The sequence below is a fragment of the Scomber japonicus genome, chromosome 21 (genome assembly GCF_027409825.1).
Source record: "Scomber japonicus isolate fScoJap1 chromosome 21, fScoJap1.pri, whole genome shotgun sequence".
Classification (NCBI taxonomy): Eukaryota; Metazoa; Chordata; class Actinopteri; order Scombriformes; family Scombridae; genus Scomber; species Scomber japonicus.
In genome coordinates this window covers 10575614-10588632 of record NC_070598.1, presented here as the reverse complement: position 1 = coordinate 10588632, position 13019 = coordinate 10575614, and the positions used below count along the sequence as shown (strand labels likewise).

The 13019-nt window shown below is 38.8% G+C and overlaps 1 protein-coding gene across 1 annotated transcript in view; it reads right to left on the bottom strand.

Annotated features, from left to right (window-relative positions):
* Positions 1–4682: 4682 nt before the first annotated feature.
* ptprn2 (protein tyrosine phosphatase receptor type N2) overlaps positions 4683–13019 on the bottom strand; it is a 120108-nt gene continuing 111771 nt past the window's right edge. Inside the window, exons 19-22 of the mRNA XM_053342449.1 lie at positions 10605–10658; positions 9467–9531; positions 7193–7266; positions 4683–4754 (exon numbers count right to left, since the gene is read on the bottom strand). Of these exons, the coding sequence (XP_053198424.1) occupies positions 4683–4754; positions 7193–7266; positions 9467–9531; positions 10605–10658 (265 nt within the window). The remainder of the gene's footprint in view (positions 4755–7192; positions 7267–9466; positions 9532–10604; positions 10659–13019) is intronic.

Genomic DNA, 13019 nt, shown 5'->3' with positions numbered 1-13019 from the left:
CTCCAGACATACATACTGTTGTGTTACATTAAGATATAGTAAAACCACATCAATTTTTATCTTAACTAACTAGCTCACTTTGTGTGTACTGCAGTACAGTCACACATCACATTTGATCTGGCTCATTTGATCATGTTCCGACTTTAAAATGTGCAAAGTTTTTGTGACAACATGGTGGGAGTCCACATTTTAAACAGCAAGTCATTGCGTAAGCATAGGTGCGTGTTAAATATTCAGATGAGATCAATTTTCTCAGGATCAGCATTTTGACAAACAGAGACAGAAGAAGAAGAAGAGAGACACATGACGGGAGTGCCAAGTTTAAAAGCTTGTTTGTTTCTTAAGAAGATCAAGGTCTTGGACAGACATGAGAGGCACAGCCTCTGCAATCTGCTCTCCATTCACTCCCAACAACACCAGCAAAGAAAAACAAGGCTTTTCTCTTTGGGAAATCCTGGAAAGCATCCCAGACAGTTTTTCCAACAAGCAAACACTCTGGGATCTCCCAACCCTCTCCATGGGGAAATGACATGTTGTCAGCATGTTGTGTATTATCATTCAAAAGTTGAGTGATCCGCAGGTGTTTTTTTTTCCTGTAAAAAACAATTAGGACTAGGAACCAAAAGTGTACGTGACTTGAAAAGAAGCTGTGTTTTTTTTTGATGTACTACTAATTTTTAAGAAGTAGATCTGATTAAAGTTACAGTCAAGCTCTATCTCATAATCCAACAGGACATGGTTTAGTATACCAAACTTCTTATTTGTATTTTTAGGGAGATATGTCATATGTCAATACTTCAATACTTTTCATACACTATTAATGACACAATGTGGTAAACAGTGGGTCCTGTGCAATGCATGAATTTTGGAGCAGATACCGATATTAATGATTAAATAAACTGTGATATATATCGGCTGATCAAACATACATAAAATGCTGCCTAAATAACAACTCTAATTTACACGTTAAAAAGTATTAAAGATATTCAGATATTCATTTAAACATTTTTTACAAGCTTAAGATCAAACAATGAATTTTGTGTGAAGCTAAGCTGTCGTGAAACTATTAGATAGGAACAAGCTTCAAACTAAAGAAAGTGTTATTCATAGAGGAACTCTTGGCTGGACATGCAATGCGTTTTCTTATAAGATCTTATGAATTTACAAGTGTGTCAGAGGCACTGAGAGCCAACAGTGATTACAATAAACCATGGAGAGCTCATCAAAGAGTGGGCAGGAGCTGTAAGACTCACTGAGGTCCATGTCTGAAAAGGCCCACTCGACGTTCTTGGCTTCGTGGAGGACCCTCTGAGGGACCTGAACTCTGTGTGTTTTAATCTGCTTGTTTCAGGACTGAATGATTCATCGGCTTTGAGATGGCTTTACTTCAAAACTCTTTCTTTGTAAGGCCTGTTTCATCATTTCATGCCAGTGACTTTTCACTTTTGTGTTTTGCTCCTGTATTTTCCCTGTTCTCGCAGCTTTTTTTGAGGTAGAAACTTAGTCTCCACGATGGCAGACAGATTTGTGAGTATTTTTCTGGTGGCATCATGATTACACAGTCATTTGCCTAGTTTACAATCATTTACATCCCTGTGATACGCCAGTACTCAGCAAGATATGCTGATTTTGACGGATCTCACTCCAAAGACTTATTCAAGCTTAAGCAGTAATTTAGAAATCCCTAAATTAAAAATCACCTTAAGTTAAACCAAGCATCCAAAGAGGTAATACACAGTATCTAATTTTGTGACTTTTTCAGAACGCATTAATCCTCCCAAATGGGAGCTGACAGGATATCACATGGCGTTGTAGCACACCAGATACCTCAGGAAGCAATTACCATGAATACATTTTCTAATAAACTTGTACCCATCAGATGATAAGCAATTAAACATGCGTAATTATGGTTTCCATACAGTAATTTCTAAGCTGATTAGGTTTGTGTGCTTTACAACCTGAATGGGAGAATATTAATAGGGCTTTGGTTTGGTGTTGCTGGTTAGCGGTGGCAGCTCATCAGTGAATCATATGCAAATGAGGCCTCAGGAAGTGCATGAAGCCTCATTCCCGGCTATTAGAACTGTCAGGGGAGGGAGGGACATGTCAACGGGCAGCACACACACATGAATATGAATTCACACAAGAAGCACACACACATTGCTAAAAGGTAGGAAATTATATATTCTCTACACATATTTCATGTGACTTCATGTTCAAGTGTTTGGACTTCTTTATTCTTTAGCTACAATATCTCTGTAAAATTCATCCAATCATGCAGTTTATTTTACTTTCAATTAGGGATGCATCATATTTAAATCCTTACTGATGACTAGTAATATCAGTAGTTGTGACTAATACACCTTATCAGCTGATTTATCGTCACTACTAATACCAACAAGGATATTTTTAGTTGAATTTTCCAATAAGGCATCCTTTATGAATGATTTATGAGTTTGAGTAATGGTCTATTACATTTTTTTTAGATTAAGAGACAAACACACATCAAAAATGAATAAAGTAACGACACAAGAACACAAATACAGAAAGCAAACGGCGACAAAAACAATCACACGAAAACATAAAATTAACTGTAATAAGCCACATGCTGACAAACAACTCTCATTTATTGCCAAGTTTCACAACATAAGTGCAAAGAATACTAAATGTGAATCTCATATACAATAATAATGATTATGGCTGTGAGTAATAGCTTTATTACTGTTTAATAAATAATTGAACAATATGTAATATGAACTATAATAAATAATATAAACAATCAGCTATAAACCATCAGGTTGTAAAAAACTGGTTGGTGCTTATTGCTTTTTGGATCATAACTTCATAGATTATTGTGATGAACTTTTATTAATGAGATATTAACATTTATTATTTTGGACTTGTATTAGAAAATGAGACCCATTTTTTCCATTAAAGACCTGATGTAGAAAGCAAATGTCATGAAGGAGCAAATGCAAAAAAAAAGTTTTAATGGCTTGTAAATGGTCTATAAAACATTAGTAAGTTATTTATTAATCATTAGCTTTAATTCATAAAACATTAAGTATGGGTGCCTGATTTGGAAGTGGCTTATTTTTAACATATTCGAATAGGACGAATAGGCGAATTTTAAGAGTGACAGATTCCTTGTCTCTCTTTAATATTGCGAAAAGACCTCAGTGGGTGAAATACATGACTGATCTCATTTCAAATCCCAGCCACTTTCTCCACTGACAGAGCTGGTGAACCAACCATTTCATCTGTTCAAACCTGCAAGTCTCTCCCAGATACAAACCCTCAGGGAGCGTGAATCAGCTTTTCTTTGTGACTTTACTAAGGCTAACATTCAATCAAATGTCATCCAATGTAATAGCAGACTTCTACCTTTTGTATGTGTGTGTGTGTGTGTGTGTGTGTGTGTGGGAGTGTGTCAGAAATAACATTAAACACCAGATAGCAAAGCAGTATAATCTGTTTTGGTTTATTATCAATCTGAATGTTACTTTGTTCACACAAAATATATAGTTCTCGTTGAGGCTCTCAGTATACATTTCAGATAGTACTATATTGGGATTCATAAAGTCATTCATTGTCTATACACAGAGGGAATAATCTGTCATGTTGCACAAAATATCACAATATACCAGTGATGAATGGACAAATAAATGTAGCAACAATTCCAATATTATTTCCGTTTCAATATATAATATTGTTACTATACGATATGGGATGACATCTAAATAGAATCATAAGTATCTCAGTTGGTATATTTCTATTACATTTAATATTAACAAAGATGTAACAAACAAGTCATAGTGTGAAAATCATCAATGCAATGGAGAATAGAAAACACCTGATATGTTGATGTAAGTATCATGATCTGTGAAGCATTTTAAGAGTCAGAGCATCTGCAAGGTTTTAATACAGGAGTGAGATGTCTGGATCCTAAAATACAATATGCAATCACACTTCGACATCTATACATGTGATGCTGAGCATGTAGTAGTTGATTCAGATCACAGAGAAGGAAAAACATGTGTGGAGTTTATTTCCAAAATGCTATATATTTCATTTGAACACATCAATTCATTTAGGGGATATAATCTGTACAATATTATGATTTATACAGGCAAGATGTTAATTTACTTTACATATTGTTAATCTTAAAGTTTGTTTAAAATGTGCCAATAATCTTTTTTTTTCAACATTTTGGAACAAAAATCTTCACTTGACATCACATAAACAGCTCGTCAGTAGTGGCACTATAACGGTAGGTTCAGGGACAACTTCGTACGTCACAGTTATAGAGGACCAGGGTTCATATCGACAAAAGGGTCTCATAGTAGGGGTGCTGATCTAAGTTCCCACATCAGATCAGATCAGGCTCCGCTTGTCTACACAGTCTCCTGAATCTCTCGAAACGACACACATCCTAGATCAACAGTCGTACTTTAAGGCAAAATTGGCGATTATGGATCCAGGTGAGATATCTGGCACAACATTCATAAGTATACAGTATATATAGAGCTGAAGAGGAGGGAGAGACAGAGGAGAGAAACAGAGCGAGGAGGAGAAGGAAGGGCAAGAAGAGAGATGTCAGTCTTGAGTGGGCAGAGGAACCGGTGTTCAGCGAGCGAGAAGAAGGTGGAGGGAGAAGGGAGAGGGGGAGGGGTACGACGCCTTCACTGAGGAAGCGCTTTCAGGATGGCGTTCACCTCCTCTGCCACGGCTGTCAGCGCAAACTCAAACTGCTCCTGAGGAGGAGGAGGTAGAGGAGGAGGAGGATGCAGGGAGAGAAGGAAAGGAAGAAGGGAGAAAGTTTTAACTGGTTAGCTTTGAGGTTACAGCGTGTGGTGTATGTGTGTACAAGTGGCTCAGTATTGCTATTTCTGAATGATTGGCATTTCTACCACCTCCTCTTCTTCCTCCATCTCTCCTGACCCTGCCTAGTATGTGTTCGGCCGCAAAGTCCAGGTGATGGTGAACCACTCTCTGGGCTTTCAACTCAGGGTACACAGCCGACACCACCATCGATCCAACCAGGTGTGTCTTAAAATGGAGCTTTTGAGTCAAGCTGTCTCTCAGCTCTGTGTGTGTGTGTGTGTGTCTGTGCATTTGTTTGTGAATCTGACTCATAGTTTTCCCTGTGGAGCGCAAAAGGGGCAGATTGATGTTTGCCCCCTGGACCTGGTGGTTTTATATTCCTCTCCTCTCCCTAGGCTGCAGGCCACGGGGTCCACTCACAGAGAAAAAGGTACGTAGGAGTTTGGAGGGAACAGTCTTTAGATGTGTCAACACACAGCCTGCCATAGTCTGGCCTGAGGATAAGCTAAATCAATACTGAGGAGTCACTGGTGGCCGTGCCTTTCTCTTTGCAGTGGAGATTACCTGGAGTGTTCAGGTTTTCTATTTTTATGTCTTCTGATGTTGTGATAGAGCCAGAAAATATGTGAGCGCATCCATCTGTATCTGTGCAGTGGTTATATGCTCCTATATCTAATCCAAAGTTGGGTCTCAAGTTCTTTGTATTAAAAACAAATACTTTTAAAATCAGCTTTGACATGCTGAGGAGCAAAGTGAGCCATGCTGTACACATTTACACCACTGGGGGGAGATCAATCTCTGTTCAACAGATCAGAGATGGATGATTAGTATAAGGAAGAAAAATGGTCACACATGCTGTAATTACTGCATATTGATGTCTGTCAAAAAGAGTAACCAGAAAAAGAGGGGACATATATATATGTATATATTTTTTTTTACAAGCTCTGTCTAAAAATAAAGTGGTAAAATCCTGAGGTAAAAAACCCAACAGGATTACTTGTCCAGTCCTTGATCCCAAACTCTAAATTTTATACCTCATTACAATCTAATTTCTGTGTATTCCCAGCATGGAGCCGAAAAGTGGAATCAACAATATTTCAATATAATTTCATTTAGACTCGTCAGAAAGAAAAAGAGACAGAGTCTGCTTGAAAAGCTTTTTGCCGCCGAACAGAAGCAGGGCTGTAAAAGCAGCATTAATGAACAATCTAGAAACACTGGAGTCTATTAGCAAGCAAACTTCCATAAATATTATCACCCAACCCTACATGAGGGCTTCCTTTATTATTATTATTATTGTTCCTTCCGTTTACAATAGTGAAACAAAAGAGACTTCCTACCTATTATTTGCATTAGTCGGTGAGAGGAAATGCTTTGTGCGCACTCTAAACAATTTTCCCAAAATGGCATGAGGCGGAGGGCCTGCTGTGATATAAACTGTTGAGAGTAAAGAACTGAAGTACCGGCGTGGATCAGACAGAAGTATGACAAAATGTATAAAAATGAAAGGGAAATAACTTTCATAAAATAATTTCTGATAGTAAATATGTCAAAAAAAAGTTTGGTTTTAGCTTCTCAAATGTGAGTATCTGAAGCCTTTTTGTATTCCATATCATTGTAAATTGAAAATATTTGGGTTTCAAAGTGTTAATTGGACAACATGAGACATTTGAAGGCATCACATTTGGCCCTGAGAAATTGTGAGCATTATTTGACACATTTTTAAAATTTCATCTAGGGCTACAACTGAGGATTACTTTCATCATCAATTAATCTGGTATATTCGCTTAATAAATGGATTTAATAAAAGGAATTGCTTATCAAGACAGGTGCCAATTAATTTTCTATCGACCAACTAATCGATTAATTGACTCTACTTCCATGGACTAAAGGATTAACGGAGGGAATAATAGATAGATCAACTGATAATGAAAATATCTGTTAGTTTCCCAAATTACATCTACTTAATGCACTTGTTGATGTAATTTACTTCGTATTAAACAAGAATGGTGCCATTACACTTTATGTTGATTAAAATCTGTCTATAAAAATGTGTTTATGGGATAGAAATTAAGAGAAAATGTTATAACACTGCAGGATCAAAGGCAAAATATAACAGTGATAGAGGATCATGGTCAGTGTCTCTGTCTTGTGATAAATGTGGAACACTGAGTTATTATCTTCCAAGACAATGTTTTTCTAATCCTGAAGCAGTTATCAATTACCACATCATTTCCCCTGATCCTGTGCACATGAAGTAGACAATTGTCTGTTTGAATGACTGCAGCCCCTCCCCCCTGCCTGCTCCCCCTCTGCTCCCCAGTCCCCCATCTCCCCCACCTCTCTAACTCAAAGCCAGAGACCTTACCTTTGTCTGGACCATGCCAGCTCTCTGGTCTCTCAAGTGCTCCAGGGTAGCGGCAATATCAATCTCTTTAGCACCTGCAACAGACCGAAAATTGGACTGAGTTCAAAGCAGCAGAGTAATCCAGCTCACATCTGTCAATCTCTCTTTATGCTGTGCTCCCTTTGGAACAGCGCAGCGATTGAAAATTATTACATTCATCCCTCGAAAGACTTGGACGAGAGCCACAGACTGTTTCTCGATAAAATATGCAAGAGGATATTTTTGGGGTCTGGGAAATGTGCAATAATGCATTCAAAAATGCTTAGCGTTGGCTTCTCTGTGAGAATCTTGTTCAAAAATTGGTTTAGATTATGTCCAACTATAAAGTCTGCTAAGAGCTTTTTGATACAACAATATCTGACTGTGTGTGTATGTGTGTGTGTATGTGTGTGTAATGTGCAAAGAATCAACAAACTAATTAAAATGATTTATAGCCTTTCCAGAAGCCATACTGATGATTAACCTATGCAACAGTTGCTCGCCTTCAACAGTGATCAGCTGCTGTTGAGTTAAAACTGTTTTGGCTTCGAAAGTGTGTGAAGTTAATCTGGAAATCTTATTCTACTTTCAGATTTACGGGTTTCAAGCAGCATGCCAGAGCTCATTTGAGAAAAGTATAAAGAAGGGAAAAAACCAGACAGAGAGAGAGCCCCTGAACTCTCAAGATGTTTTTGAAAGTGAGGCAGAGAAAGGAAGCAAAAGAGATAGAGCAAGAGTGAAAGTGCATGTGTGTATGTGTGTGTGTGGTGGTGGTGGTGGTGGTGGGGGTGAGAGAGAGAGAGAAAGGGGGATTTAATGCAGCTGGACTTAGTACTCAAAGTACTCCAGTGCTCCGACAAGACTTTCATGTCTCAGAAGGGCTGGATTCCAAAGTTAAGCTGAAGAGAGGTCCTTCAACCAAAGAAAAAAGCTTTGGAGAGTGAGATTATGTTCATTTTATACATTCTACTCTGGAGCAGAAAACAAAAGGTTAAAAAGAGAGCGGGCAGCACCTTTCATCACTGCGGGCAACACTGCATTTGTCACTGAACTGGATGAACTCCATCAGGATGGGTCAATCTTATTACTGTTTTGCAGACGGTGAAGGTAAAGTCTGCATCAGAGCTTCCTAACCTGCTCTGATGGGCTGGGATTGCAGGAGGAAGGGCATGCAGAGAGTGTGGAGCAAAGGGCAGAGGTCAAAGGGCAGAGGGCAGAGTGTAGGCTAAGCTATGCAGGGCTTTAACGTGATGTAAGGCAGCCTTTAGTGGCCACTGTGTAAGAACACCAGCTCCTGTGTAACAATAGCTGTGCAAATCTAAAAAATCTTTCAATAGACAAACTTCACAAATAATTTTGTAAGCCAGCTAACAAAAAAAACAAACACCTCTGCACCTTCCAAGCTACAACCCCTGCTTTGTTGGAGTGGATATATGGGCAAAAACAGGGGTTTATAATCCTAAAAGGAACCTAAAATTTAGAAATAAACAGTTGTTTTAAATATATTTTGACTGGTGCATTATAATTTCTCCAAACAGACCTCTGTGATGGTGCCAAGTTACTATGATTTGGGACTAACTGCATATTGCCATCTTTGACTGTGTTTTTTTATTATAGGATGCTAACTAGGGACCAACTCAACTCAAAATTGCAGAAAACACAGTGTAAATGCACCTGCAAGTTCTGATTTTTTATCATACTAGTGATCTGGCAGTCTGGTAGTTTATATTTACGTAAAATTGGAAAAGCAGAAGACAATATTCAGGGTGACAGTAGGATTCTAACTGTGGTCTATTAAGAATAAATCAATAATAAAATAAAATAAACACATTTCTTCAATTAAACATTAAATATTGATTCAAGCGTTGAAAAGCATTGGAGCAACTTCTGCAAATTCAGATTTTGAATGGATTTTCTCTTTAAACATTTCATTTCCATGCATGTGCTATCTAAATTCATGTTGCAATTGTGATTCAGGTCAATATAGCATGACGGTAGCTTAAATAGATAATTACTAATGTTGGTGTAAGTTTCTTTTTCATTTTCTCTGCTCTGTTTTCTCTTTGTTCCACTCTCTCTGCACTCCTAGCAGTTCCTTCCATGTTTGTCTCTGTCTTCACCGCCTTTCCAGGCCTCAGAGAAGTCACCCTCTAATGCATCCCCAAGACCCTCTGTGGAAAATGAGAGGCTTTAGTGTTGCCAGGGCAACCCTTCAACACAAGCAGAAAGAGTGAAAGGGAAGCCATTGATCGTTACCTTTAGCCATCCTATTGAGGACCATGTCAATCAGAATGTAAGTCCCACTCCTGCCAGCTCCATCACTGCCGAGAGTCAGAGAGACAGAGAGAGAGAGAGATCATTAAGGTGCCAGAGTGAAGCTCTAGATGCTTTAATCTGAGAGTGTTTTTCTTATAAGGAAACAAATTGCTCATTTACATCTGCATCTGCTGAAAGACTGTGGAGTATATTTAAACACAAATTAGTCTATGCAGACAGATACACACTGCTCCATCTGCTAAAAACCTGACATTACAGATAAGATAGAATACTTACATAGCAAAATAATTAATAAAATAAAATACAAAATAGAAATCAATAATAATCTTTATTATTCTTGCAAAAATAACAGATGAACAGATTTGAATATTTGATGCTCCAATAAATGTGATTATGTTAAACCTTTGCACACGAGTGCATGTGTGGTCTTGAGACTTGCTCGGCTATTGGGGAGAGGGGAATGGTTTCTGAGGCACACTGGGGACAAAGGCTTTTAAATGCATGCACCTCAGGAGCAGAGGAGAGGTTGAGAGGCCATGGGCGGTTCGAGAACAGCTTTTGGAGAGCCTTGCTTTTCCATTACTCCTGAGATAGTCTTATGAAAAGCCTCCCTTTGTGCCCGCCGGCCATTCAACGGCTCTGCATGTTAATTGCAAACAAGGCGTGCACATCTCTCTAATAAAGGCAAGGCCAATAAAACAGGAGAGCAGCCTGAGCACCACTGCTTCATTAATCCACTGCTAGACACTCAGTCCGTACAGCTCCCTCAGAGGGGGAGCGGGCTGCCTGGCCCCACGCATGACTTAACAGGATGTGACTATTAAAAGTGGTCAGACAGATACCTGGTGTTTAATGCAAACCAATCAAGGCCAGTTAACTAACTCAACCAAATGGGAAATGGAAGTGTCTTTGGCTGAGTGTCTTTGTGCCACACTATTTCCATAAGGACACAGCCAGTGGAATAAACAGCAGCTCCACTGGACCCAGATAGAGTAAATGGACTGAGCGGGTTTAAATAAACAGCCTCTCCCCTCCAACACACAGGCCACGACAAACACTCGCCCTCCAAATTCAGCAGGGCGAACCACTGTCACAAGGTTCAAACAGTTATACTTGCCTGCAGTGAACAATTATTGGGCAAGATCGACCCCGGTAGCACTTGTTAACCTTTCTGAAATAAGAAAAGAGAAGATTGGATGTTATTGTTAGCTTTACTGTCTTGAATGCAAATGCTGCTAAATCATGATCTGAAAACAAGACTTGATTCTTTTAGCTGAATAATAACAACCACGGCAATTAAAGCAAATGAGGGACATCACTGCTGAGGTCTGGATGAAATTAATGGCTGCAATAATCAAAGGAACAAACACGATTCTGAGAGATGCCCCCCCTCCCGTCAATCAATCACTTTAATTTGAGGATGGAGGGAGAAATCCGTGTCACAGCACCTAAATAAATTGAGCATCATTTCAAACAGCATTATTGTGACATGTGGGTGATGGATGTGGTGGTGTGATGTTGTGATTGCCGACCGCCGACGCATTAACCCCGGCCAATTATGAATGTTATACACCACAGGCACGGTGAAGGCCAACAAGCCTTTTCACACCCCACTGTTACCATGGAAACTGACTACACTGAGAGCTTCCGCGTCTTTCCATTCCTTCGTTCTTTACCTTTCAATGACAAAATGAAAAGAAATATCTCTGGTTTATCTGGTTTGTTTCTCTGTACATTTTTCATCAAACACCAATATGTATTCCTTATTATTAGGAATATGCAAATAAAATAATATTTGCTATACAGAATATAACAGTATACTATAGTGATGATATAAATGAGTGCTAGTACTACTGCACTCCTACTACTGAAAGCAATAATAATGTGTTGTATCTTACAATTACATTTTATTATTTTGATTATATTGCAAAATATACTAAAGTATATACTACTTTTACAAATATTTTACATTAAATATTGCCAGTTTGTGACATATTTTCTTTGTTTTCATTATTTCTGCTGTATTTTCCATTCCCTCTGCTTTCTGTAGTGATTTGTTATCACTGTTTGCATTTTCTATAATGTATTTGTGGATTTTCTGATGTATTCGGAGTATGGGAACTACAGCTGTAAACTGCATTTCCCATGTGTACTTGCTTAACAAAGATACACTGTATTTGATATCATTACAAGCTCTGAGATTCTCCTTTGTCACACATCTGTCTTGAATGTGTGACTGAGGCTCAGCTTTATGATTTAAATACTTGCATTGGACCTGATTGTGCAGAGCCTTATTTTCTCTGTATCCCTAAATATTAAAATATGATACAACTAGCAGCTTTTATTTGATTATCTTATGATAAAGTATAGCTTATTTTGCTGTACAAATGTTTTCTTTTTGTGTATTTTGCATTCATGTTCCTTTTTACCTCAACTTCATTACATTTTTATATTTCAAAGTTGTTAAATGTCAAATGCACCAGTAAAAAATCAGGATGTGTTCTCAGTCAAAGTGCATACAGAGATGGTTGGAGTTCCCATGCAAGCCAGAGGAAGGAGCAGTGAGAGGAGGAGGGAGAAAGAGAGTCAGGAGTGAGAGAAAGACAGTTTGTGCACAGGCCTGGCTGAGGAGACACAGTTTCCAATGATCACTTTTGTGACTATGCAACTGGGCTCATATTACTAGCTGCAACATCACAAAAATGACACTGGCAACCGCAAAATACCGAGTTGGCCGAAACCATGAAACCGTGAGTGTACAGTTCGTCTTGTGGATCTGAGACCTCTGAATCACGTAATGGTGGTCAGAGAGCTTTGGAGCATTACATTCCCTATAAAATTACAGTGTGGCAATGTGGATGTTTTAACAACAGTTTGGAGGATTGCAACAGCAGAGCAAACCTTTAGTATGTAATCATAAAACACGTGACAAACTTGCACAGCAATATCACATAACTGACTACTGAAAAATAGCACCAAAGGATGACATGATAACACTGTACATCCTCTTTTTTTCCTCTCATCTGCATTACAAACCAGTGGCACAGACTTCCATCCACAAATCAGATGCATCTATTCTCATTTGGAGGGCTTTTCCTATCCCTCCTGGGTTTTCCCAGAGGGGCTATTGCTGCTCTTCTGCCAGAACACATTATATGAAGAACAGAGTGAGGTTATTCAGTCACTAGCGTTCCCCCTCTCCCATGTTTTTAGTGAGACAGCTCTCATTTAATTGGGTGTTTGAATTAGGTGTTTTTTTTTTCTTTTCTTTTCTTCCCAAGCCAAGCCAGGCAGTGCGGGACTGTTAATTTGCTGCATCACATGTGCTGGAGGGAGGTGAGGGAAATAGGCCCAGGATGAAAGGGATAGTACAGAAACACAGTCCTTATTAGAACAACCATTCGCTAGGACACCAAAAGGCAGAGGGGCAAAAGGGAGATGGACCAGAAAGGCGCTGACAGAATATGGGATATAAGGGGAAGGTGATTAAGAACAAGCTTGGGATAAAGGTCAGTCATAAAGGTGGTCTGTC